This window comes from Panthera uncia (assembly GCF_023721935.1).
Source record: "Panthera uncia isolate 11264 chromosome C1 unlocalized genomic scaffold, Puncia_PCG_1.0 HiC_scaffold_4, whole genome shotgun sequence".
In the NCBI taxonomy this organism is placed as follows: Eukaryota; Metazoa; Chordata; class Mammalia; order Carnivora; family Felidae; genus Panthera; species Panthera uncia.
The window spans coordinates 89,116,408-89,143,719 of record NW_026057585.1 but is presented as its reverse complement, the minus strand read 5'-3'; the positions used below and the strand labels follow the sequence as shown (position 1 = coordinate 89,143,719).

At 47.2% G+C, this 27,312-nt stretch overlaps 2 protein-coding genes and 1 long non-coding RNA gene across 4 annotated transcripts in view; 1 reads left to right on the top strand and 2 right to left on the bottom strand.

Moving 5' to 3' along the window:
• Positions 1-27,312, top strand: part of ALPL (alkaline phosphatase, biomineralization associated) — a 58,361-nt gene that overhangs the window by 1,228 nt on the left and 29,821 nt on the right. The window contains exon 1 of one of the 2 annotated variants that reach the window (XM_049617877.1): positions 25,532-25,901. The exons of the other annotated variant lie outside the window; for it this stretch is intronic. The gene's annotated coding sequence lies outside the window, so the exon portion shown is untranslated. Of the gene's footprint in view, positions 1-25,531; positions 25,902-27,312 lie in introns of those variants that run through there. 2 annotated transcript variants of the gene reach the window in all.
• Positions 7,176-7,490, bottom strand: LOC125913002 (ATP synthase membrane subunit K, mitochondrial-like). The gene has a single exon (XM_049617878.1). It carries the CDS (start codon positions 7,447-7,449, stop codon positions 7,273-7,275), a length of 177 nt encoding a protein of 58 aa, XP_049473835.1. The 5' UTR covers positions 7,450-7,490; the 3' UTR covers positions 7,176-7,272.
• LOC125913003 (uncharacterized) lies at positions 7,696-8,650 on the bottom strand. The gene is made up of 2 exons (XR_007454893.1): positions 8,366-8,650; positions 7,696-7,934 (listed from the first exon to the last, which is right to left on the bottom strand). It is a non-coding gene; the product is annotated as an uncharacterized LOC125913003 (long non-coding RNA).

The window sequence follows — 27,312 nt, the reverse complement described above, 5'->3', positions numbered from 1 at the left end:
GAGGCTTACAGAAACTAAGCAAGTGAGGACACCAGGATTTGAACTCAGAGTTCCAAGGCTCCTTCCCTTCCCACCCTCCAGACCTGCCTTCTCCAAATGTCCAGCCCTCCCCACCTGTGTTGTCCTCTCTCCACCCACTCTACTGCTCCCTGCCCCTGCCCATCTTGTCCCTCTGTCTCTTTTTTTCTCCCTGAACTTCGTGCCTCTGAAGTCCCTAGGCAGAAGAGGTCCCTGGACACAGCTTCCCAACTTCCCAGCCCCTGGAGTGAGACAGGCTCTGTGTCCGTGTCACCCCCTGTAAAATGGGAGTATGTCTCTCTCCTAAGACTCTTGTGAGGAATAAAACTGAACTGAGGCCAGAAAACAATGCTATCTTTATTCAACAAATACTTATTAAGCTTTGTGCCAAGCCCTGTTCTAGGTGCTGGCAATGGAGCAGGAGAGAACAGACAAAAGCCCTCTTCGTGGAGCTGATATTCCGACATTCCCATAGAATCGCAATCAAGTAATTCACAAGAGAGAAGATGAAAATGCAGTAATACAGGGGCTCCTGGGTGACTCAGTTGGTTGAGCATCTGACTGGATTTCGGCTTAGGTCATGATCCCAGGGTTGTGGGTTTGAGCCCTGCCTCAGGTTCTGTGCTGAGTGTATAGTCTGCTTGGGATTCTCTGTCTCTCTTTCTCTGCTCTCTCTCTCTCTCTCTCTCTCTCTCTCTCTCTCTCTCCCCCCCGTCTCTCTCCCTCTCTCCCTCTCCCTCCCCCCTCCCCTCCCCCTCCCTCTGGCCCTCTCCCCCACTTTCTCTCTCTGTCTCTTGCTCTCAAATAAAAATAAAAATTAAAATGCAATAACATGTATAAAGTTGATTGGCCAAGGAGCTCCTGGGTGCCTCAGTCGGTTCAGGGCCTAATTCTTTGGCTCAGATCATGATCTCACGGTTCATGAGTTTGAGCCCCATATTGGCTTCTGTACTGACAGTTCAGAGCCTGCTTGGGATTCTCTCTTTCTCCCTTTGCTCCTCCCGTGTGCTCTTTCTCTCTCAAAATAAATAAAATAAACTTTAAAAAACGTTAAACATTTTTTTTAAAGTTTTTTTTTGAGAGAGGCAGTGCGAGCAGAGGAGGGTCAGAGAGGGAGACACAGGATCTGAAGTAGGCTCCAGGCTCTGAGCTGTCAGCACAGGGTCCGATGTGGGGCTCCACCCACGAGCCGTGAGATAATGACCTGAGCCTAAGTTTGATGCCCAACCAACTGAGCCCCCCAGGTGCCCCAAACTTAATTTTTTTTTTTAATTGGGGGCTCCTGGATGGCTCAGTTGGTTAAGCGTCTGACTTCAGCTCAGGTCCCAATCTTGTGGTCTGTGAGTTCAAGCCCCGTCGGGCTCTGTGCTGACAGCTCAGAGCCCGGAGCCTGCTTCAGATTCTGTGTCTCTGTCTCTCTCTGCCCCTCCCCCACTCACACTCTGTCTCTCTCTGTCTCTCAAAAATGAATGAATGTTAAACAAATTTAAAAAAATTGATTGGCCAACATTTAATTCTCTCTAACAGAAAAAGCAACCTAGCTGTGTGACCTGAGACAGGTTCTGTCCCCTGCTGTGCTTCAGTGTCCTCCTTGAAGCTGAGGACATCGATAAACAGTACCTACTGTAATTTGAGGCATCTGAGTGGCTCAGTCAGTTAAGGGTCCCACTTGGGCTCAGATCCGGCTCAGATCATGATCTCACGGTTTGTGAATTTGAGCCCCGTATTGGGCTCTTTGCTGTCGGTGCAGAGCTCTCTTGGATCCTGTCTGCTCCCCTCTCTCTGCTCCTACCTACCCTGCTCGTGCGTGTGAGCTCTCTTCTCTTTCTCTCTCAAAAATATTAAAAAACAACAAACCGGTACCTACTGATGGTGAGGTCTATACATGATTAATGCATGCAAGGTGTTTAGCTAGTGCCTGTACTTAAAGAAAATATTGACTATGATCAGCTCTAATCTCAGCAAAAAATGCAACTCTGACCCTGGGTGTGAGGTTATGTCACTACCCCTGAACCCTGGCCACCCACCTTCGCCTCGGCTCAACCCATTCTCTGATTGGCTGCCCCATAGGATGGCATGATGCCCTCACTACCTTCTGAGATACAGCCTGGCTCAGCAGCCTGGAGCTTTGTGCCGGGCACAGGTTTGGAGCTGTCATCACGCATTGCGCCCCGCCCTCTGCCTGTTCTTGTGCCTCGCTGTGTCCCAGCTTGGAACTGGGGTGAAACCAAGCTCAAGTCCTGCCTGTCCCTTGGCTGACTTATCTGACATTCCCTGCAAGCTAGATGCTGTCCTCGATTTACCGATGAAGACACTGGTCTTAGAGAGAGGAAGGGATTTGTCCAAGGACACACAGATGTTACCTGGGAAGTGGGGGTGAGGGCCCAGGTGGCTAAAATTCCAAGTCTGGTGATCTCCGTGTCGTACCCATCTCTGGGGATGGGGCCTTCCTAATCCAGGAGTAGGACCCAGCAGCACAGCTCAGAGTTCTCACCTTGAAATAGGTCCGACTGAAGTTATTAATACAAATCCCAGAGCTCCGAGAGCTTTGCGGAGAGAGTGAGCAAGCTGGGCTGAGGACCAGTGCTCAGAAATCTTCCTGCGTGGCCACAGGAATGCTGACTAAGCTTCCCAGGGCAACGTAGTCACAGGCAGGCTGGAGCTAGGCTAAGAAGCATGGCTTCCTTTTTTTTTTTTCCTTCTAGAGGTATCCTGACATTTAGAGGGCAGCTGGGGGCAGTAGATGAGAGGTTCATTCCCAGCAGTTCTTTGTGACCCGGAACGAATCACTTTCCCTCTCTGAATCTCAGATGAAGAAATCATCGGCAATGTGGGTTAGTAATATGTACTTTGCAGCTGCTATGAGGGGCCAGCAAGATCATAAATGGTTTTCCAACACTGGGCTAAGTGTTGGTGGCTTAGGAGTTCTATTCCCAGGGCATTTTCCTTCATCACTGGCAGATGGTCCATAAGGGCCAGAGGGAAGGCCCTGTTTAGGTTAAGAGGCCTAGAGAGCAGGGAAAATACTGGCTTTGGGGTTGGCATTTTGGTTTCCAGTCCTAGCTGTGTGACCTGAGGCAAGTCACTTGGCCTCTCTGAGTGTTGGGTTCACAGCCGGCCCTCAACAACTTTTGTAGAACGTTCACTGTCCCAAGAACATTTAAGAGTAGTCTCTACGTTTTCCACCTCCCCATCCCACCCCCCAACATTTCATAATTGCTCCCAGAAAAAGTTCCTGCTTAAAGTTTTCCATGCTGAAATTCTCAACCTCACTGTGGCATGAAATCAATTGTTTGCATTTAATTTGACTTCTCAAATTAAGGGGTAAAATTTGAGATGAGGGTAGGGGGTTGGGGGAGGAGAGAGGAACATGAAGTTAAACCAGATGTGTTTTTGTTTAACTGTCGGATGGTGGTTAAACTGCCTGAGTATTACCCTTGTTCTTTCTGAATTCCAGTAACCAGGAGTTAGGTTTCCCTAAAAATTGTAGTGTTCCTTCCCAGCTAATGTGGACTTGTCTTCCCCATTATTATTATTATTTTATATTCATCTGAGGCCACAAAGTACTGACCAGTGAGGATACCTCATAGATGCCTGGGATTTCAGAGCTGGAAGGTGTTTAGAAGCTGACGCAGTCAGCTGGCTGCTTTGCAGACCAAAGAGACTGAGGCCCAGAGAAGGGAGTGCATCTGTAGAGTGTATCTATTTTTTGAAAAGAATTGTTGAGGGAGGATGCAGGGGGTGTGGATTAGTAGAAAAAGATCCTCATCTCAGGAGGGCAGACTTGATATACTAACTACCAGTGTGACCTTGGGCAACTCACTTCCCCTCTCTGAGCCTCAGTTTCCTTATCTGTAAGCCAAGACGCCTGACTTCTCCAAGACTTGGAATGGGTCTAATTCAATCAATTGGCCTTCAAATATTTATGGCCCAGGTAATGGCAGGTCTGGCACAGGCTGCCCTCCAAAGGTGGCAGGGGACAGCTGTGGCAGCTCAGTGACTCCTGCGGTGATTTAAAAACATTGATTGAGTAGTTGTTGTTGTTGTTCAGCCAAGTGATTTCATTTTACTTCTCTTGAGAGATCAGATGTGGCCGCACGGGCCCACATTCCTGCCTGGCCACTGTGGCTGGAGTGGATTAGCCGCTGCTCTGTCCATGTTACCACAGTCCTCACGACTGCCTTCTCCCTCACACCCACCTGCCTCACTGACATGACCTGCCTGCCTTGTGAGTTTGCAGTTTCTGAGGAAGGTGCTGTGAGGCCTTGGAAGGAGGGCTCAGATCTCATCTGAATGACTGCATGAGGCTTGGGCCAGCCCTCAGGAGGCTGGCAGTAGGAACGTGGGACACGTGGACATCCTTCTGTGGCTACACGTAGGGGTTTTCTTCCAGCTCTAGTGGTCCCCGGGGAGAATCTAAGGGCTCTAGAGGTCTAGGGGTGCCACCATCAGCCTGTCAGGACGCAGATAGCTGGGCCTGGGGCCTATCTCCTTGGGGACAGGCAGCCCTGGGTGCTCCAGGGTACAGATTAATGCAGCTCCCTCAGGAAGGGACTCCCTGGACAAGTACCGGCTCACCTAATGCTCCCAACAGCCCTGTGCTCTGGTGTCACTCCACAGACAAGAAACGCCATCTTGCGCTCTGAACCCATGACTCTGTTGCGTCCCCTTTCCTCGGTGCCAAGACCCGGCCATGATGGGCAGGCACCATGGTGGCAGCACAGATCTCCAAGTCCACGTGACTGAGCTGGAGGGCAGTGTGGGAGGCCGAGAAGCCTCGTGGTTAAATACAGGGACTCTGGAGGCAGCTGCCTAGACGTGAGATTCTAGGCGTCCACAAGTGCTCTGGGGATACAAGATGAACAAGCGGGAGCCCTCCTTCCTGGGAGTAACCACGGGCCCCCTGGTCCTTGCCTTTTGGAGGAGCTCAGAAATGTGCCCTGTGTGGGTTTGCATTTTGTGAGTGCCCGCTGGGTGTCTGTACCTTCAACATTATCTCTGATCCTCACCTCCCCACCTCCTGCTGCTTTGCTGTTAAGACTGAGGCTCAGAGGGTAGATATGTGGGATTCAAACCCTTCCCCCCAGTACCTCTGACCCAGGGAAGGGAGGAGAGGGGGCGGGGCTGGGAAGCTATTTCTGGGAGTAAGACCTCCACCCACCCTGTAGTGAGGCCCTGCCCCCAGGCGTGTTCCATAGAAGTATCTTCATCCTCCCAGACCTCATTTTGACTCAGGGGGATGAACTTCGCCAGGTCAGGTGCTCAAGCCTCTGGGCAAAGATCAGCAAACATTTAATGTTCTTTAAAAAAGTGTTTAGGTGGCTTTTATTTGAAAAGCCATAAATCTAATCTTTATTTTTTTATTTTTATTTTTAAAGTTAATTAAAAAAAATGTTTTTAATGTTTATTTATTTTTGACAGAGAGACAGAGCATGAGCGGGGGAGGGGCAGAGAGAGAGGGAGACACAGAATCCGAAGCAGGCTCCAGGCTCCGAGCCGTCAGCACAGAGCCCGACACAGGGCTCGAACTCACAGACTGAGAGATCATGACCTGAGCCGAAGTCGGACGCTCAACCGACCGAGCCACCCAGGCACCCCTAAAGTTTATTTATTTTTGAGAGAGAGACAGAGCCCTAGTGGAGGAAGGGCAGAGAGAGAAGGAGAGACACAGAATCTGAAGCAGGCTGCAGGCTCCAAGCTGTCAACACAGAACCCGACTCAGGGCTCGAACTCACGAGCCATGAGATGATGACCTGAGTCGAAGTCAAGACACCCAACCGACTGAGCCACCCAGGCGCCCCCATAAATCCAGTCTTTAAAAAGGATCTACCGGGTGACTTTTTGTTAAGTCAGCCTCTTGCCTTCTTTGGTCCGCCTTCTCACTTTGTCTCCGAAACAGCAGGGTGGGTACCCTTTCAGATCCCAGGCCGAGTTTCCCGGGTTTTCTGTCCTGTGATCCCCCAGGCCTCTTGTTGGCTGTCACCAAACTGTGTCAGGCTTGGCCTTTCTGACTATCATTTGTTAATTTCTCCCTCCACCTGTCCCCACATTGACTTAATGGTCTCTTAACATACAGGAGTTAATAACTTACCCGTCTGCCACCCTCCTGGGCAGCAAGTGCCTCAGTGGATTGAGTCTCCCTCTTCTCGCCCATTCCTATTTAGCAGTGCAGTAACTGCTCTCTTTTCTCTGCCTCCTTAAGTGAGGTCCCCACTTACTTGCTAACATTGCCAGGCCAGGGGTGGCCCAGTGGCCGCACCTGGAACTGCTCATTTGGTGTGGCAACAGCCCTGTATGGCCAATGCTACATTACAAACGAGGAAACTGAGGCATGAAGTCAAGCAGCTGGAAAGTGGGAAGCACACCCATTTGTCCCCACCTGTTGCGAATCCGCCACTCGAGCCTGCTTCCTCCTCTGTGACACGGATGACAAAATCCATTTTCCTAGAAGAATCTGGTTCCTTATTTATTTTGAAATCATCAAACAGTAATTCATATTTCAGTTCAGTTAGGCAGATATCAAAGATGAACAGGCTTGCTCTCCAAACCCTTGTCTGAATCACCTGAATATTTTTGGTGTGAAAATGCTGGATTTTTTTTCCCCCTTTGACCTAATCCTTACAATTAACATTTAAGGGTTTACTCTGTGTCAGGACTGCAGCTAATCACTTTGAATGATCTTATTGTATTTTTGTCCTCCTCCATTTTACAGAGGAGGAAACGGAAGCTCAGAGAAGCTAACTAACTTTTTCAAGGACACACAGCTGGAAGGCGGAATCACCAAATCCGGGAGACCCGCCTAATCAGATAAACATCTGAATTCAAATCTTTGTGGTGGGATCCAAGCCCTTGGGGGACCTTGGTATCTACATTTGTTTGCACTGGAACCATCTGCCTCTGGGATTTGCTGGAGGTGGGGTTGAAGGCTGTGGGTTGGGGGGAGGGTGGATGAGAAGGAGGTGATGGTGCTGAGGGGAACCAAGCTTAGGGGGCCCTGTTTGGGCTTTTATTCTCTCAGACAATGGGTCTTGGGGCCTGGACACCCCCTCTTCTAGCCAAGAGGAAGGAAATGACAGTCCTGGCAGGAAGCATCCTCAGAAAGCCAGAGGACCCTGGGTGTGGATCCCAGCCCTGCCATTCAGGCTGTGTGACCTTAGGCAAGACCCTTTCCCTCTTGGCTTTCAGTTACCCCACCTGAACACTAGCTTCTCCAGGCATAGGAACTTAGCAGATGAAGTACACTTCAAAATCTGTTTATGTTGCTTTCACAGCTGGTGTTTTTTTAGACCTTGACTTGAAGTATGAGACCATCAAAGCGATGCCTCCGTATGTGGCCAGTACACAATTCATTCTACCTGTGAGAGTGTAAGAGTTGAAATATTTTCTGATACCAGTGAGTCGGAATTGGGTATTAGTTTCTGGACCTGCCATGATTTCAGTCTTGCAAAAGACACCAGTTCCGCTTGTGTTCTTCAGCCTACCGCCTTAGGACTTTTCTAGTTCATGTATGGCAAGCAGTTGGCTTTCATGCTGCTACTTGCTTACTTTACGCCCATGTCAGACATCACTAATCAACCACTGCTCTGTTTCCTTCCAACCTCCAGTACCTTCTAAACGCAGCGCTCCAGGCAGCCGTTATCAACTAATTTGAGTTGGCAAATAAGACTGAAGGATGTCACAGAACCAAATTAGATTTAGTTATTGGGTGGAAGGTGGGGAAGGGACAGGCCCAGGGTGGCCTCCAGGTCACTGTCACCCTGCTCCTCCTTTGTATGGGAAAGCAGGAGGAACTCAGCTAGATTGGGCCAGAACTCACCTCTGGTGCAGGGTGAGGGCCTTTCCAGGGCCATACAGTTGTGCCCCTGTTTAGTCCTCAAGGGGGCGGTGCTGGCTTCTAGAGCTGGTCACAGCCCAAGCTTTAAAAGTAAGAGTGGAAAGACAGGCTGGTTGCAGATTGTCCTAGAGAGTTAGGCTCACTCCTCCCCCACCCTATGTACTGGTATCAGTAGTAGGTAATAATGGTCATAATAAGAGTTGTTAACATTTTATGAATATTTATTGTGCACCAAGCCATGCTGCTAACTGCTTTATATCTATTCACACTTTTAATCCCATTTCTCAAGTGAAGGAAATGACTCAGAGGTGAAGCAATTTGCCTGAGTTGCCCTGGCTGGTGACCCAGCGGAGGCTTGGTGAACTGGTGGGGCCGCTGAGATTTTAAGTCACAGCTGTGCAAGTCTGCAGCTGGCTCCCTCGCCGGCTCCGCGTGGGGACTTCCAGACTCCACACTTGCTCTTCCCCAGCTCACCATCCTCATTTCTCGTCTGTGACTGTGACCCTCCTTTACCTGTGCAGAGTGCTCTTTCTCATGCAACACCTCTGTTCCACATACTCCTGGGGGCAGCACAGCAAATGGCATCTCTGCTTTGACAGGTTAGAAAATTGGGTCTGGGGTCCAAAGGGAGGAAATGGTAGTCCCCGCGCCAGGGGATTCCATGTTCTTTCTGCTTGTTCATTCATTCCTTTGTTTGTTTATTTTTGAGAGAGAGAGAGAGAGAGAGAGAGAGAGCGCGCGCGCGAGAGCATGAGCAGGGGAGGGGCAGAGAGAGAGAGAATCCAAATCCCAAGCAGCCTCTACACCATCAGCACAAGTCTGACACGGGGCTTGACCTCACAAACTGAACTGTGACATCATGACCTGAGCAGAAATCAAGCTTAAATGACTGAGCCACCCAGGTGACCTGGATTCAATGTTCTACCTGTTCCTTGGGACTTTCTGAACTGATGACTGGGCAGGAGGTGGGAACCCAGGAGTGGTACAGCTGAGGTGGGGTGGGTTTGATCCCCCATCCTGGATGCACCAGTCCTAGCTCCTGTTCTTTTTTTTTAAGTTTTTTTAAAATATTTTATTTATTTTGAAGTTTATTTATTTTGAGAGAGCACGAGCAGGAGTCAGGGAGAGCCAGACAGAGAGGATCCCACTAACAGTGCTGAGCTTGAACCCATGAACTGTGAGAACATAACCTGAGCCAAAGTCAAGAGTCGGGAACCTTAGCCGACTGAGCCACCAAGGTGCCCCTTAAGATTTTATTTTTTAAGTAATCTCTACACTCAACAACGTGGGGCTCGATTGAACTCACAACCCCAATATCAAAAGTTCTCTACCAACTGAGCCAGCCAGGTGCCCCCTTAGCTCCTGTTCTAATCAGCCACACGACCCTGGATAAGTCACTTTGATACTCCCAAACTCAGTTCCTAGGCTCCTATCATACTTTTCCATTTTGAAAGCCCATTCTTTTCTTTATGCTTAAGTAAGCTCTACACCCAACATTGGGGCTTGAACTCACAACCTCGAGATCACAAGTCACATGCTCCACCTACTGAGCCAGCCAGACACCCCCTTAAAGCCCTTTCTTATTCATGAACTCATTGAATCCTTAAAACAGCCTGAAAAAAAATATTATCTTCACTATGCCAACAGGGGAAGCTGAGGCTCAGGTCAAACAATGGCAACATCAGCCCTCAAACTCCGATTAGGATCCCAGACTAATGGGCTTTCCCCACATGTGTTCCCTAGCCTCTCTTCTCTTGGCCTTTGCACCTGCTGTCCTCTTCTTTGCAGCGCCCTCTTTGCCTGTGTCGTCTGTTGGTAGCATGGTTTTTTTTTTTCTAGATCTGGCTCAGAAATCTTGAGCTCTTTGTAATCCGGTCATCTGCGTAGTGTCTGCCTCTGAGTATGAGTTCCTAGAGGGTAAGAACCTCATCTGAATCCTTTGTGAAGTTCAGTGTCTATCAATCCAGGTGTCTGTGTGCAGCAAATGCTTGATGTCCTTGGGTTAATGAAAGGCTGCTACAGCCGGCAGGGTTTCCCCCAGCTCGGTTGCACTCGGTTCACTGTGGGGAAACCTGGGGAGGCTGTCCCACTGGGTTTGAACACCAGAGCCACCCCAGGACGAGCTCGGCTGCCCTTCCTACATCTCCATTGGTGTCCTCACATCTCCACCGATGACACCAGCTCATAAATCGTTTGTTAACGATTGGTAGCAGGACAAGCCAGTTTCCCTGTTGGCGGCCCTTGGTCGGGAATGGGTTCCCCCAACGATTACCACTGCCCCGTCTTTTTGTACATTTGGTTCACAGATGCACCCTCGGTGCTAAACAACCTTAATTTCTTTACTGATAATAGTAATGGCCATCGTGTGCTGCATCTATATGAACCATGCTTCTCGGTGCATAGTAGACACTTAATATGTATTTGGTGAATGAATGAGTACTTGCACATCATACACTAGGGCTGGGCCTAAACAGACGTTTCCAGGAAGGGAAACCAAGCTGTCACCTCACCCCTGCCTGGGATAGTCCTGGCATGTGTCAGCACCCTGGTTGCCTGGAACTGCCCATGGCCAACAGCAACAGAGACTAGAAGGACCATGACTGCCCCGAAGGAGGTATTGCTGTGGTCTGTGGTGCACAGAGGCAAAAATGAGGCTCAGTGTGGTTAAATAGCTTGCCCAGGGTCGCAGAGCTAGTAGGTGGGGGAGCTGGGATTTGGACCCAGAGCCTAGACTCCTTCCCCTTTGCCTCTCATTCTGCTGAGCAGGTTGGTTTTGGCTCCGGTGAGGGAGATAATGTCTGTTTGGGGATGTCTGGTCCAGAGTTCCAGACCTGGCTCCAAACAACGTTAATTTATTGAATAATAATAGTAAGCACCATCGTTCACTGAACCCCTACGTGTGCTATGCCCTTTTTCATCGGGTCCTCTTAGCCTCCCCACAGAGTAGCTACTGGAATCCCTGTTTTTAAAGGTGGAGAATAGAAGCACAAAAGAGGACTGAAGGTCATGTAGCTAGCCCATCAGTGGTTAAGCCAGAATTTGAACCTGGGCAGCCTGGCTCCAGAATATCAGTCCGTGATCATTTAAAACTAGATAAATCTATGTAGGCCAGATGTGTAAACTCCTCTTGAACCTCATGGTTCTTCTGGAGCCAGACTCGGGGAGGAGGTGCAAGGCAGGAACAGACTACAGGACACTTCCTGGCCCCCTGAGCTTGAGGAGTGCAGAGTTTATCTGTCCCTTGCGTGATTCCTGGGGGAAGGGAGAAATGGGGGCTGGGGTGGGGGGTGGGCACAGTAGGGCAGTCCTTGTGTCTCCAGGACCAGGGTCAGGGGGAGGCCAGGGCAACCAGCCTGGCTGAAGCCACTGTTAACTCAGAGACCTCAGCGAGATATTGGCCCCAGCCTCAGTCCAGGCCTCTGGCCTCAGGCCTGACTCTCCTGGGTTTCTATCCCAGCCTTCCAATGTCTTCCTGGGGTGGGGAATCTCAGAGCGCTGGCTTATGTGAGGACTTTGCTCTGAAATTTCCTCCTTCAACACCAAATCCCTGGGCTGGCCTGCCTGTCCCACTTCCCCCTTTTGGAGGAAGTGGATCCTTTCCTCTTTTGGGTAGCTGTGTGATTTGAATAATTGAGTGTTTCCCAGCTGGCACCTGGCCGTGGAGGGCTCAGCTCTGCAACGCCTCTGGCTGGGGCTCTGAGGCAGGCCTGCCAACTTCCTCATCCAATCATGGTGGGCAGAATATAGGGAGAGTGCCTGTCTTGTTGGTTTGGCCAGGCCAGGCCCCAGATGATTCCTGGGAGAGGCAGTGCCGGCATCTGGCTGTGTCTCCTCATTTTCTGAAGTGGCAAGTGGCTCCTGGTGGGGGAAGAAAGGGGCTGCCCCTGCTTCAGTGGCCTTTCTCATCAGCTCACCTGGGTGTCAACTTCTTAGCACCTGTCTGGGTGGAGAAAGGAGGAAGCAGAGTCAGGAAGGGGGAAAGATAAATGCAGAGGACAATATTCATTCATTTGCTCACTCATTCGACAAACATTTTCTTAGCCCAACTGCCTGCTAGGCCCAGGGCTGGGTGCTAGAATTCATGGATGAATCTGGTCTAGTTTTTGCCTTCAGGAAGCATCCAGTGTGTGAGGAGATAGTCATGTAAGGAGTCCCTACAGAGACCCATGAAAGAGTGTAGGAGCCATGGGACTGGAGGAGGCCACCTAACCAAGCCTTGGGCAGAATGACCACAAGGGATTTCTGGACGAGGTGCAGGTGGTATTAGATTTTTTTTTTTTCCCCCTCCAACAAATATTTACTGAGCATCATCTATAGGCAGGTGTGGTTCTAGGTGCTGGGATACAGCAATGAATGCCACCAAAGTCCAGCTGGAGCTCCATTGTACTGGAAGAGACAGACGATGAAGTATTTATGTTAATTTCAGACAGTGGTGAGCACTGTGAAGGGTATGAACAGGGTTGTGAAATAGTGAGGAACTGGAGAGGAGCGGAGGCCTCTTCACCCCGCGTGGGCAGGGAAGGAAAGGACACAAGAGGTGGTCTTTGACCTGAAGAAGGAGGAATGAGCCAAACATCTTCCTGGGGGAAGAGTGTTCCAGGCTGATGATTGGCCAGGGTAAAAGCTCTGAGGGGAGAAAGCAGGGCAGAGAAGTTGTGTGTGGTGCGGGGTGGGGGCCAGGAGGTGCTGTCAGAGAGGCGGGCAGGACCCAGAGATGGCAGACATCTGACCAGCTGTGGAAGAATAAGCGGGGCCTGCCAGGAGAAATAAGGGGTTGGGTGACCTCCTGTTTGCTGGATGGCCCCTTGAGAAATGTGAGTAGGAATAGCCTTTGGGACTTGACATTCTGTCCCTCTCTAAGTACACATGGTGTGGGGCAGTTGAGGCCCAGAGAGGGAAAGTGACCCTCCTGAGGTCCACAAAGGGAGGTGGTGGGACTAGATCTAGGTCCCATAGTCATTAACCAGTTTTTCTCCAACGTGCCCACACAGCCCCTCTGCATTAAGGTGGACATTAATTTTGCCAAGAAAGTTCCATACATTGCCTAGTCTGACAGAAAGGTGAGGCTCCAAGAGGAACAGGGACCTGGTTAAGAGTCATTCAGACCCCGGTTCCATATAACTGGCCACGGCCAAGTGACTAAACCTCAGTTTACTCATAAAATGGGGACAGTAATGGTTTCTAGCTCATAGACTGCTGAGGACACAGTGAGAGAATAGGTGTCGAGCACTTTCTATGGTGTTTGGCACAATGCAAATATGGGGAGCACTTTTGTTTCCATTTTAAGTTATTGTATGGACCCTGGGGTCTTTTTCAATGGATTAATCATGATCCTCATCACTGGTCCACAATGGCTCTTTGTCTATTTTATTACTAAAAATAAATTAAAAACTCCTATGAACCGTCATCCACACTACCAGGACTAGGATAGTGACAGTAATTTACATCTTCCTCCAGGCTCCTCCAGCTCTCTGCCATCACTTGTCTTCATGTGGGGTCACCACTCTCCTGAATCTAGGGTTTCTCATTCCCGCTCCTCTTTTTTTTAAAGTAATCTCTATGCCCAATTTGGGATTGAACTCACCACCCTGAGATCAAGAGTCACATGCTGTACTGACAGAGCCAGCCAGATGCCCCAAACTTTGACTTTTTTGACTGTTATTTAAGATCACATATGTGAGTTTCATACACGAGTCATACATAAATATATATATTTAACTTCATAAAAGTATCATACTTTATGTAATCTCCTTAGACTTGTTTTCTCACTGAATCCTATAGCTGAAATTGACTCAATTGTTGCATGTAGTTATATATATTTCTTTACTTTTGTATATATGATATATACCAGATAACTATTTCACATTTATTTATTTGATTTCTTGTTGGTGGCATTGGGTTACTTTCAGGTGTTTTTCTAGTGTGGAAAAAGTACCTATGAATATTCACATACACATTTTACAATGCATGCATATAGGAATTTTCTCGTGATATATACCTAGCCATGGATTGTTGGGTCATAGGGTATGTGAAAATTTGTTCAGCATTACAAGACAAGAACAAAATGGGTTGGGTCTGTTTGTACCCCTTCCAGTAACATATAAGAACTGTTCTGTGTCTCTGTAACACATGGTGGTGTCTCACTTACAGTTTTTTCCGATCCAATAAGAATAACAATTTCTCTTTGTAGACTTGATTTGCAATTCCCTGATTACCAGCAAAGTTGAGTGTGTAGAGTATGTATGAGTCCTCTTCTGGTGACGTCTTTTGCCCATTTTTCTTTCTTGTCCTTTTTTTGTCCTTCTCTTACTGATTTGTCACAGTTCTTCATATTCCTGAGTCTAGTCATATTTTGGAAACAGAAATTCTAAAATTTAACAAAGGTCAATTTATCGATCTTTCTTTCTTTCTTTTTTTTAATGTTTATTTATTTTGGAGAGAGAAAGAGACAGAGTGTGAGCAGTAAAGGCGAAGAGAGAGGGAGGCACAGAATCTGAAGCAGGCTCCAGGCTCTGAGCTGTCAGTACAGAGCCCAATGTGGGGCTTGAATTCATGAACCCTGAGATCATGACCTGAGCTGAAATCAGATGCTTAACCACTGAGCCACCCAGGTGCCCCTCCTTTTTTTTTTTTAACATACAATTTTATTTTATTTATTTTTAAGGTACAAATTAAGATTTTTTTTTTTTTAAAGCAGCCTCCATGCCTAGCATGGAGCCCAATGCAGGGCTTGAACTCATAACCGTGAGATCAAGACCTGAGCTGAGCTGAGATTAAGAGTTGGACACTTATCTGAGCCATCCAGGAGCCCTGATGATAGTTTTCTTTTGTATTTTTAGATCTTCGTGCTTTTGAACTTTTTTCTTAAAAAGTTCAGACAACCTTATTACACTGCCAGTACAATCTTAAATAAAAATGGTGATACTAGGTATCTTTGCCTTGTTTTTTTATTTTAGAAAGAATATTCTAATATTCCCCTTTTAATATATATGTCTTGTAGATTTTTAAAAAATGTTTATTTATTTTAAGAGAGAGAGACAGATAGAAAGTGAGCAGGGGAAGGGGTAGAGAGAGGGAGACAGAGAATCCCAAACAGGCTCCGCACTGTCAGCACAGAGCCCTATGTGGGGCTCGAATTCACAAACCGTGAGATTATGACCTGAGCTGAAATCAAGAGTCTGATGCTCAACTGATTGAGCCACCTACAAGGAGCCCCTTGTAGATTTTTTGTAAACTGATTTTTTTCAGGTTAAGGAAGCTCTCTTCTATTCACAGCTTACTGAGAGCTTTTTGAAAATAATAATTAGTGTTGAATGGTATTAAATGCGTTCAAAAAGTATCTTGAGATGATTAGATGGTTTTTCTCCTGTAATCTGTTAATGAATTTAATTACATGTATAGATTTTCTAATAAACTATTCTTGCATCCTAGGAGAAACATAACATTCATTATGTATATATTGGTTATGGTCTGATAATCTCTTGCTTGGAATTATAAATAGACCTCTAATTTTCATTTTTATATTGTACTTTTTTGGCTTTGGTATTGCAATTATAATGTCCTCATAAAAGTAGATAGTAATGTTTTCTCTTTTGCTTTCTTCTGGAAAAAGTTTGGGTAAATTTGAGATGATTTGTTTCCTTAAGTCTGATAGAACTGATCTGTAAAATCACCTTGGCCTGTTCTCTTTGTGGAAAGATTTTTACTTTCCTGCTTCAGTTTTTATTTATTTATTTATTAAAAAATTTTTTTTAATGTTTACTTTTGAGAGAGAGACAGAGTGTGAGCAGGGGAGGAGCAGAGAGAGAGGGAGACACAGAATCTGAAGCAGGCTCCAGGCTCCGTGCTGTCAGCACAGAGCCCGATGTGGGGCTCAAACCCACAAACCGTAAGATCATGACCTGAGCCAAAGTTGGACACTCAACCAACTGAGCCACCCGGGTGCCCCTGTTTCAGTTTTTAAATTTAGGTTTTTTATTTCTTCTTGAGTCAGTTTTGGTAAGTTATATCTTTAGGAATATATGTATTTAATCTACATTTTCAAATTTACTGGCATCAGGTTGCTTATAGCATTTAAAAAAATCATATCCCCTTTTCTATAAGTGTCTTATCTCTTTTATTGTATTTAAAAAATTTTTTTCTTAATCTTTATTTTTGAGAGGGAGAGAGAGAGACAGAGCATGAGTCGGGGAGGGGCAGAGAGAGAGGGAGACACAGAATCCGAAACAGGCTCCAGGCTCTGAGCTGTCAGCACAAAGCCCGACGCGGGGCTGGAACTCACAAATTGCGAGATCATGACCTGAGCCGAAGTCAGACACTTAACTGACTGAGCCACCCAGGTGCCCCTCTTTTATTGTATTTTTAAAATTAATCTTGCCTCAAGTTTATGGACTTTTTAAAGGACATACTTGTGGCTTTGATCTTTTCAATTGAATCTTTGTTTTTTGTTTTGTTGATTTCTGTTCTTTATAATCTCCTTTTATTTTCTTTGGGTTGCTGTGTTTTCTAACTTCCTAAGTTGGACACTTAACTCGTTAATTTTTACCCTTTCTTTGCTGCATTCTATAATTTTTGGTGTATAAATGTTTCTGTGATCATTCAATCCTAAGTAATTTTAAATTTCTACTATGACTTTTCTTTGATCCAGTTTATTTAGAGATGTTTTTAATCTGAGTGTATGGGGAACTGTTTGTCCTTTTAAAAATATGACTTCTAAAAAACAAAAAACAAAAAACATGACTTCTAAATTGTACCATTGTCAGAGAATGTGGGCTATGTAAAAACCTGTCATTTAAAATGAGAGGCTTGCTTTATGGCCTGGTATGTGATCAATTTTTAAAATGTTTGAGTGTTTCTGAAAAGAATCTGTTTATGTACTTTTATTTCTGCCTGCCTGCATTTTTATTTCAATTTATCTTGCCTTTTCTTTTTTAATGTTTTATTACTTTAAAAAAATTGTCAGCTGTAGTTTTTCCCTACAAAGACCAGATTAACATTTTCTCATCTCTCTCCATCTCCCTCTTAAGCCCTCATATTCTTCACTGACTTGTCCTTCAGCCCCTGTGACATCACATTAAAATTGTTTTTAAAAAACAAACTTTATTTGTTATTTGCTCAGCCTTCAGATATCTTTAGTTTTATCTGTTCACTTTATTTCTATTAAGTGGTTACTTCCAAAAAAATTGGGGGGTGGGATGTCTTTTTGGACAAACCTGAGCCATGTAGTGTGATTTTCATTAGCCTTTAGTATTTGACAGTTTAGCTGGATATGAAATTCTTGATTCAAATTCTTTTCCTTTGGTACTTTAGTCAATTTAATTTGATTATTCCTTTGTAAGTAATCAAAATTTATGTATTTTGAGAGAGAGAGAGAGAGAGAGCAAATGGGAGGAGCAGAGAGAGAGAGAGAGAGAGAGAATCCCAAGCAGACTCCATACTGTCAGTGTGGAGCCCAGTACAGGGCTCAAACCCAAACCATGAGATCATAACCTGAGCTGAAGTCAGATGCTTACCTGACTGAGACACCCAGGTACCCCTTCACTATAATATTTCTAAGAGTTCATTTTTCCTTCTCTGTCCTATTTGGTATATTTGAGGCCCTTTCAAAGGGAGATCTTTCATCTTTCTTTAGTTCCAAGGTTATCTTCATTATTTCTTGAAATATCTCCTCCCTTGACTTATTTTCCTTTCCTGGGACTCCTGTTATCTAGATGTTGGCACTTAGATATCCATCTCTCTTTTTGTTGATGCATAATTTCATACAATAAAATGCATAGATGTTAAGTGCACAATTCAGTGTGTTTTAACAAATATACATTACCTTGTAATCATGATCTCAAACCAAGATTTAAAGAGAGCAACATTTCCATCTCTCCAGCAAGTTCCTTCATGCCCCTTTCCAGTCCATTTTGCCTCCAAAATGCAATCATTGTTCTGATTTGTTTCACTATAGATTAGGTTGGTCTCCGGAGTTTCATATAGATGGATTACGCAGCATGTACTCTTTTATGTTCTGCTTTTTTCACTTGGCATAGTGTTTCTGAGATGCATCTATGTTTGTTGTATCCTTTGTTCACTCTTCTTGGCTGAGCAGTTTTCTGTTTTATCACTATACCACCATTGTTTATTCATTTGTTAATGAACATGTAAACTGTTTCCAGTTTGAGGTTATTATAAATAAAGCTATGAACACTTATGTATAAATCTTCATGTAGGCATATTTTCATTTCTTTTGAGCAATTACTTTGGGGTAGAATTGCTGGATCATGTGGTAAATGTATGTTTACCTTTATATGGAACTGCCAAACTCTTTTCCAACTTCATTGTACTATACTATATTCTCATGAACAATATATGAGGCTTCCGGATTTTTCTACATTCTTGACAGTGTTTAATTTTACAAGGCATACTTTCATTTGGTTTCGGTTGTTCTGGTGGGTGTGAAATGGGTTTAATTTTCATTGATAGCAATGATGTGGAACACCTTTCCATGAACTATTGGTTATTGGTTACGTTTTCTTTTTGAAGTGGCTAAGTCTTTTGCCCATTGTGTGTGGGAGGGGAGGGGCTGCTAATCATTTTATTCTCAACTTTAGTATTTTTAAAGTTACTGGATACGGTCTTGCAGTCGTGTGTACTATGCAAGTTCTTTTCCATTATGTGTCTCGTGTATTCACTTTTTTTTTAAGTTTATTTATTTATTTTGAGAGAGAGAGAGAGAGAGAGAGCGTGCCCAAGTGTGGGGAGGGGCAGAGAGAGAGAGAGAGAGAGAATCCCAATCTGGCTCCTTCCTGTGCTGTGATGTCATAGTGCAGAACCCCACACAGGGCTCAATCTCACAAACTGTGAGATCATGACCTGAGCCAAAGTCAAGACTTGTATGCTTAACTGACTGAGCCACCCAAGCGTCCCTATTCACTTTTTTAATGGTATCATTTTTTTTTTTACCTCTTTTGCTTTTTTTTTTTTTTTTAATTTTTTAAAGTTTATTTATTTTTGAGACAGAGAGAGACAGAGCATGAACGGGGGAGGGTCAGAGAGAGGGAGACACAGAATCTGAACTCATGACCTGAGCCGAAGTCGGCCACTTAACCGACTGATCCACCCAGGCGCCCCCCTCTTTTGCTTTTTTAATTTTCTTAACGTTTATTCATTTTTTTTTTTTGATAGCAAAAGACAGAGTGTGAGTGGGGGAGGGTCAGAGAGAGAGGGAGACAGAATCCAAAGCAGGCTCCAGGCTCCGAGCTGTCAGCACAGGGCCTGATGCAGGGCTTGAACTCGTGGACCGTGAGATCATGATCTGAGCTGAAGTCGGATGCTTAACTGACTGAGCCACCCACATTCCCTCCTTTTTTTTTGTTTTTTTTGTTTTTTTAATGCTTATTTATTTTTGAGAGAGGGAGAGGGAGGGAGGAGCGCTCATGCATGCGCCTGTGAGCGGGGGAGGGGCTGAGAGAGAGAGAGGGACAGAGGATCTGAAGCAGGCTCCACGCTGAAAGCAGCAAGCCTGCCCAACTGGAACCCACAAATCGTGAGTTCATGACCTGATCAAGTCAAGACTTGGACACTTAACCGACTGAGCCACCCAGGTGTCCCCTTAATAGTATCTTTTGATGGGCAGAAATTTTAACTATTGATGAAGTCCTATTTATCAGTTTTTTCTTTTTGAGGTGTCACCTTCCCCAAAGTCACAAAGATAGCCTCTTATGTTTGCTTCTAGAAGCTTTGTGGTTCTGGCTTTTATAATTAGGTTTATGATCCATTTCAAATTAATGGAGTAAGGTTGGGGGCGGTGTTTTAGCTTATTTATTTATTTATTTATTTATTTATAGTGCAAGTGGGGGGTGGGGGAGAGAAAGAAAGAAAGAAAGAAAAGCAAGGAGCCTGATGAGGGACTCAAACTCATGAACTGGGAGATCATGACCTGAGCTGAAGTCCAACACTTAACCGACCAAGCCACTCAGGTGCCCTGATGTTTAACTTTTTAACTGAAGTTTTACCATCTCTTTCATATTTTCTGTTTCCTAAAGTTTCCTGGCCTCTTCTTGGAAGTGTTCCTCTATCTGGTATCCCAGTTCCCTATTTCTACTCTACCTATTACGTTTGTTATTTCGACAGGCTTTTCATGCAGAATATTTTTACTTGGGTCCTCTAACACTTTACTGTTTTTTTATATTGTGAATATCTTCCCTTCTTTTCTGTGTTTCTAATGCTTATTTAATTTTTAAAATGTTTATTTATTTTCGAGAGAGAGACAGAGAGTGAGTGGGGTTGGGGAAGAGAGAGAGGGAGACACAGAATCTGAAGTAGGCTCCAGGCTCTGAGCTGTCAGCACACAGCCCTATGCAGGGCTCGAACTCACAAACTGTGAGATCATGACCTGAGCTGAAGTCGGACACTTAACTGACTGAGCCACCCAGGCACCCCTCTAATTCTTTTTTTTTTTTTTTAATTTTTTTTAATGTTTATTTATTTTTGAGACAGAGAGAGACAGAGCATGAACGGGGGAGGGTCAGAGAGAGGGAGACACAGAATCTGAAATAGGCTCCAGGCTCTGAGCTGTCAGCCCAGAGCCCGATGCGGGGCTCAAACTCACGGACCGCGAGATCATGACCTGAGCCGAAGTCGGCCGCTTAACCGACTGAGCCACCCAGGCGCCCCTCTAATTCTTATTTAAAATTCTCAGTCCATCTGTTGAATACAGCTGATTCCAGTGGTATCTTTAATCAGTTTGTTTTGAAGCCATTGTGTTCCTTGGATTCCCTGTTCTTTAACCTGTGAGCTCATTTCTCGGGGGGCAGGGGAGGGGGGCTCAGCTATTCTGTCTGGTGCTGCGCACTGGGCTAAAAATCTAAGCCTGACCCTAGTCTCTGTCAGCACCAGTGAACCCAAGGAGATGACAGTCCTGGAGTGGAGACCCTCAGTCTGGCAGAGCCACTCCTCTCTCCCAGGTAACCAACTCCACAGGACTGGGCTTCACTTCCAGCACTCCAGAAAGAAGCCGCCAGGGGAGGGGGCTGTCTGGTTAGGTCAGAACCCACCAGCCATGAGGAAGGGAACGGGTGGTATAGCGCCTGGAGGCCTGTCAGTTCCCTCTTGATTCCTGCAATCCCACTTTGCCCGCTGTACCGCTGACTTTACTTCAGAAGACACTCATGCCACCTGCCTGGGCTGCCGACGTCCAAGTGAGAGCGCTGGCTTCGGTTGTTCTGGGGCACTGGGCTTGTTGGGGACGGGAGTGTATGCTGGGTAAGGCTTGATGCAAAGAGCCAAGAGCAGAACTCAAATCCGATTTTGTTTTCTATTTTAGTATTTTCTACCACCCTAAAGACTAGGCCCCGCTCCTTCTGCTGGCTGTAGCACCAAGCCCCTACATACACCAATTTAAACAGAGCCCAATGCAGGGCTTGAACTCGTGATCTGTGAGATCATGATCTGAGCTGAAGTCGGATGCTTAACCGACTGAGCCACCCAAGTGCCCCCAAAGTGGAAATATTTAATATGAAAAACTGGCCTCATCATCTGCCCTTGCCCCTTTGCATGCACCTCACAGCTCACTATTCTCAAAAAAAAAAAAAAAAAAAAAAAAAAAAGACATTCATGGCCCCCAGAACTTTGCATGGGCTATTTCCTCTGCTTTGACTGTCTTCCCTCCACTTCTGGAAAGATTCCGGTGCATACTTGAGACTCCTTCCCTGATGGCCCCTTATGGTCACTGTGATACTCAGTGATGGCATGGGAGTCTGGAGTTAGGAAACCTGGCTGCTTGTCCTGATTCTTCAATTCACTGGCTGTCAGTTTTGGGGACAGTCACACTACCTCTTTAGGTTCCTGCTTGGGAAAAAAAAAATGAGTGTCAGGGTAGATCATTCCTTTTTTTTTTATTTTTAATTTTTTTTTTGAGACAGGGAGAGGCAAAGCATGAGCAGGGAAGGGGCAGAAAGAGAGGAAGACACAGAATCTGAAGCAGATTCAGATGTGGGGCTCGAACTCATGAACTGCGAGATCATGACCTGAGCTGAACGAAGTCTGCCGCTTAACTGACTGAGCCACCCAGGAGCCCCTAGGGTAGATCATTCCTAGACTCTCTTTCAGCTCTGACCAGCTGACGCGGTAGTGAAGAGTGAAGGTCCTGGAGTGGGGCTGCCTATGATCCCTTCCTGGGTTAGCGCTTAGTGACTGTACTTCAATGCCTCCTTTGCTAACCTAGCATCATGGTTAAGTTTCTACTTCAGAGTTGGACAGTTTGGGTTCCTAGTCCCAGCCCTACCACTGCTTGCTGTGTGATCATTGGCAAGTGACTTAACCTCTCTGTGCTTTTTTTTCCTCTTCTGTAAAATGGGGTTGATACTAAGGGTGCCTACCTCAAAGTGTGAGAGCACAATGAATGCAGCTATTGTTATGCTGTTGGTGGTGGTTCACCATTATGCAAATCTCTATTCGGTTCAACAAATTCTTTGTTTGTGCCCTGCTAAATGTTTTCTAAATACGCTTTCTATTGGATTTTATCTCTTAACAGATACTCTCCATTGCATCTTATCTTTACAACAACCTTGCAAGATGGGGATGACTAACCTTGTTTGACAGATAAGGAACCTGCAGCCCCAGAGGCAAAGTCACTTTCAAAGCTGCACCGACAGGACTTAACCCTTGTCTACCTTCTCCATGGCCAAGATCTTTCCACTATGCTCCATGTTCAAAAAGATTAGTTGGGGGTTTTGGGGATTACCGGATAAACCCAGATGGGAAAGCTCAGTGAGAAGCTCCCCCACCCCCCTACACATGTATTCCAGCTGTCTGCCTGCCCTTAGCCATTCACAAGCTGTCTTTTGTAGATTTCACGCAAATGTGGGTTTAGTGATGGGCCAGAAGTTAATTGAGGAGGCAGAACAAGGGTGGGTTGGACAATTAGGGGCTCCTATGACCTGGGATAGAGAGCCAGAGGGTCTCTGGGAAAGGGAGGGGGACTCTCGGAGGACAGGAAATCAGCAAAGAGGCGGTCTGAGTTTCGACAAGCCCAGAGCTGAAGATGGAGGCAGATGTGGGCCTTGCCAAGACGCAGCTCCAGAGGGTGGCACTGGGGTTGAACCCTGACCTCTTTGTGCTCCTGCGGGTCTGGGCATGTGGCTTCACCTCTGAGAGCCCCAGTTGCGTCATCTGCAAGAAGGCTGCTAGTGCCATTTGGTAGAGTTAGGGGAGAGGGCATAGGGGAGCCCAGTAACCCCCGGTTAGATTAGCATATGCAGGTGGACCTGAGATTTAATCCTGAAGCTTCCTGAAGTTTCCTTATCTACAGTTTGGGAGTCTCCTGCTCAGCTGTGTGGGATTATTGCAAAGCCACGGGGTGAGGGGTGAGGAGTGAGGAGTTCTGCGTGAGCCTTTCTCTGTCCTCTCTATTTAAAACTGCAAACTGCAAACACCATGTCCTCCTCCCCACCCCCCTCCTTTTCCTCCACCACGTGGTATCCTATTGACTTTATTTCTTCTTTGTTGTCTGCTCCTGCCGGCAGCCCAGCCAGGATTTGGGTTGTTTGGTTCTGCAAGTAGAACAGCCCCCGGCTATAGCAGGTGCTCAGTAAATAGCGGTCAACTGATTGATTGTTGGTTCGATAACAAGTAGGGAAGGGCCCTTGTGTATAGGGATGAGTCAGTATCAGTTGGATCTTGGAAATGTAGAGTAGAGGTCTGAAAGCTTGCTTGAGGTGTCCAGGACTGCCTGGGAAAGCATTTGGGGCTTCGGGGCCTAGATTTCAGGGTGGTTCCTGGTCCCTCTCTGGCTACAGCCGGTGGGAGGTGAGTCCCGTAGGATAGTAAAGGTGTTGGGCCTGAGTACTGGGGCTTCTTGAGGAGCCAAGAGCCTCAGGCAAACAGGGAAGCCATGATACTTGGCTTTCTCTTTAGCCTTTTTTTTTTTTTTTATTGAATTTTTAAATTTTTGTATGTGATTTTTTTGTTTTGTTTTGTTTAAAGTAATCTCTATACCCAACGTGGGGCTTGAACTCACAACCCTGAGATCAAGAGTTGCTGGGGTGCCTGGGTTGCTCAGTTGGTTGAGCATCCAACTTATGCTCAGGTCGTGGTCTCGAGGTTCGTGAGTTTGAGCCCCTCATCGGGCTTTGTGCTGGCAGCTCGGAGCCTGAACCCTGCTTTGGATTCTGTGTCTCCCTCTCTCTCTGCCCCTCCCTTGCTCATACTCTCTCTCTCTCTCTCTCTCTCTCTCTCTCTCTCTCTGTCTCAAAAATAAATGAACATTAAAAAAATAAAAATAAAAGAGAGTTGCATGTTCTACCAACTGAGCCAGCCAGGTGCCCCACTTCTTTAACTTTTTAAACCACTCTGACTTCCCCTAAGCAGAACAGACTACCTCAAAGAAATGACAGCCCCCAATGCCAACCCTGCACCGAAAGGCCTAGGAGAAAAAGCACTGGGCTTGGAGCCAGGCAGATCCCACAGCATGGCCTGGCCTTGCCCCTCTTTAGCAGAAGGGTCTCGGGCAGGTCACTTCACCTCTCTGTGTTTCCTCTGTGAAATGGGTGTAGCAGGATCCCCCTGTACTCCGACCTCCTAGGGCTTTTGGGTAAAACCCAGTAAAAATGTGTATTATGACCAATCGTCACTAGACCGAAGGTCCCACAAGGAAGATCTTGCACCTGCAGCCCCTAACACAGGGGCACTTGGAACGTGGTGATCCAAGAGCTAACGTCCACTGACAACAACTTTTGGAAGGGGAGGGTCTCAGTCCTGCCTGTAGTAGGGTTGTTACGTCCTGTTCAAGGATCTCCCACGGTTCCGAGGGTTTATAGATTCCAAAAAGAAAACCTACCTTGTGTTCAGTTGGACTTTTATTTAGCCATGCATTTGAACTTTACTGACCCATCTTTAACTTGTTTGCAAGATTTTTCCTTTGGTAGGAACAGCTGGCTGAGTATGACACGATGCGGTTGCTTACATTATAAGGGGCTCAGAGAAACCGACTGAACTGGAGTTCTAAGGTCAGACTGTGTTCTAAGTAACAGTAAATCCAAGGCAAACAATAAGGGGTATTAATTGGCTCATGGAACCTGGATGTTCAGAAGCGAGCTTCAGGCATGGCTGCATCCAGGGACTCAAGCAATGTTACCCAAGACTCCAAATTCTCTGTGTCTAGTTCACCTTCTAAGGAGTTGCTTCATCTTCAGGCTCCACACAGCCCTCCTCCCCACTGCCTCACCCTTACAACACACCATCCAGGCGGAGAGAGTCTTCCACTTTAAGCCAGTCAGGACCCACCTGCAGCTGCTGGGGGTGAGATCGATCCCATCCAAACCACATGGCCAAAAGGGGGAGGGTTGCTGTCCAAGGAAACTGGGGCATTGTCAGGAAGGGGAAGTGGATTCTGGGTGGCCAGAGATTACAGCAAATATCCACGATCGTCATCAGAAGGAATGTGAAAAGCCAGAGGAACATCTGCAGAGCACTTTACAGTTTGCAAAGTTCCTCCCTTCCAAGAAGCTGATATTGGAGGCAGAATGGCATTTATTATCCCTGCTTCACAAATGAGGAAACAGCTCTTGAGTATTTGGCCAGGACACTGACTTGTACCCCCCCTGGCCTGCCCCTGCCCGTCTCAGCCCCTCTGGGGAGTTATAAACCCAGAAAGGCTGACCTGGGAGGGAGGGGGCCCAGGGGGCGTGGGCCAGGGGCGGAGGCCTGACTTCAGGACCTGTGGTGGGGGTGGCAATCACAGCCAACACTGCAGGGCACACACAGACACGGGCAGAATGAGATCACGCAGCACACTGGTGCGGGGCTCCCCGTACCTAGCGGTGGCTGAGGCCTCCGCTGTGCCATCGGTGATGGAAGCTGCCCTGGCAGATGACCCGGATGGCGGTAGCAAGCTGGATGTGGAGCCAGCCAGGCCTGGCCCGGATCCCAGCTCTCCCACGCGGTTGCTGTGTGACCCTGCTCCTCCCGCCCATTTCCTGAGTCTCCGTTTTGTCTTCTGACCCAGGGCTGATAATTCCCACCTCCCAGGATCCTTGGAAGGCGGAACCCAAAGCTCCGGCACATAGTAGGTGCTCCATTAAGAGTCCTTCCCTTTCCGTCTCCATAGCGTCCTGTTAATAGCTGTGTGACCTCGGCCAAGCAACTGAACTTCTCTGTACAGTGGGAGCAACGATCGCACACGCGAGAGTGCTGCTGTGAGGGTTAGGCGAGTCGGTGCATGCGAAGCACTTAGAACCGGGCCTGGCACGCTCACTGTACCTATTACTACCAGCTAACGTTTATTGTGTGTTTCATGGGCCGAGCCCTCGGTATTTATCTTCCGGTTTTTTGGTCGTGTTCTCATGCTTACAATCGCACAGTGACAGCGGCACTCACTGCGATGACCTCCCTTGCACGAGTGAGGAAACTGAGGCCCAGAAAGGTGAAGTGACGTGCCCAAGGTCGTGAAACCAGTAAGCAATGGGGACTCTGCCGAGCTGTGCACCCTTGGGTGGGACCCTCGCTTCCGCCCGCCCAGGTTTCCTGTTGGGGGGGGGGGGCGGTATCCCTGCCCTGATACCTCCTGGGGTCACCAGCAAATGCAATAGCAGCAGGAGCCGCCGCCTCCTGCTGCTGGAAGGTTCTCTGGGAATGTAAGGAACGCTGTTATCCAGCGCCAGCTGCAGAGTGCTATCTCTGGGAACATCCGTGTCCTCCCTGCTCTGACGCGAGCAGGGTGATCGCGACCCCCCCCCTGCACATGCCACCCAGGGATGCTGCTTGTGTTGGCTGGCACCCAGCAGGCTACAAGTTCACCGCCTATCTCCCCAATCCGGAGTTGTCACGGCCTCTCTCAGGGCGCACGTGGGGCCTGTGGAATGGCGGCTTCCTCTCCTAGGGGAAGGCCGCCAGGGTGCGTGGGCCTCGAGGGGCGGGGAGCAGAGAGAGCCATGGTGGTCCAGTGACCTGCCTGAGGACCAGCTGGAATAGGAGGCTTCGGGGGGGGGGGGGGGGAGGAGGCGTGCGTCTAGGGTGTCACCATGTATGACCCCGGGTAGATCCCCTCACCCGACCCCTCTTCTGTAAGTGGCGCTGAGGAACCCTCCTCCAGGGGCTGGGGTGACATGGGATGTAGTGAGCGTGTCCAATAGCAGCTGCATGCGGTCCATTCGTCCACAGACGCACAGTGTCCATGCCATAGCCAGAACAAATGTGGTTCATTTCCAGGCTGCTTGGGAGTTTTTACACTTGGCCCTGGAAGACAGAAACATCCACAGGGAGCGTTGAATACTGGCGGTGTGACCTCGGGCAAAGGACTTAACCTCTCTGTGTTTCTGTTCTGTCACCTGTAAAATGGTAATAATAGCACCTATGGGGTAGGTTGTTTTAGGGATTAAATGAGGCAATAGAGGTAAAGTGTTTAGAACAATGGTTGGCACATAGTAAGGGCTATGAAAAGGTTTGCTATTATTTAAGGGTACAATGACAAAGTGCGA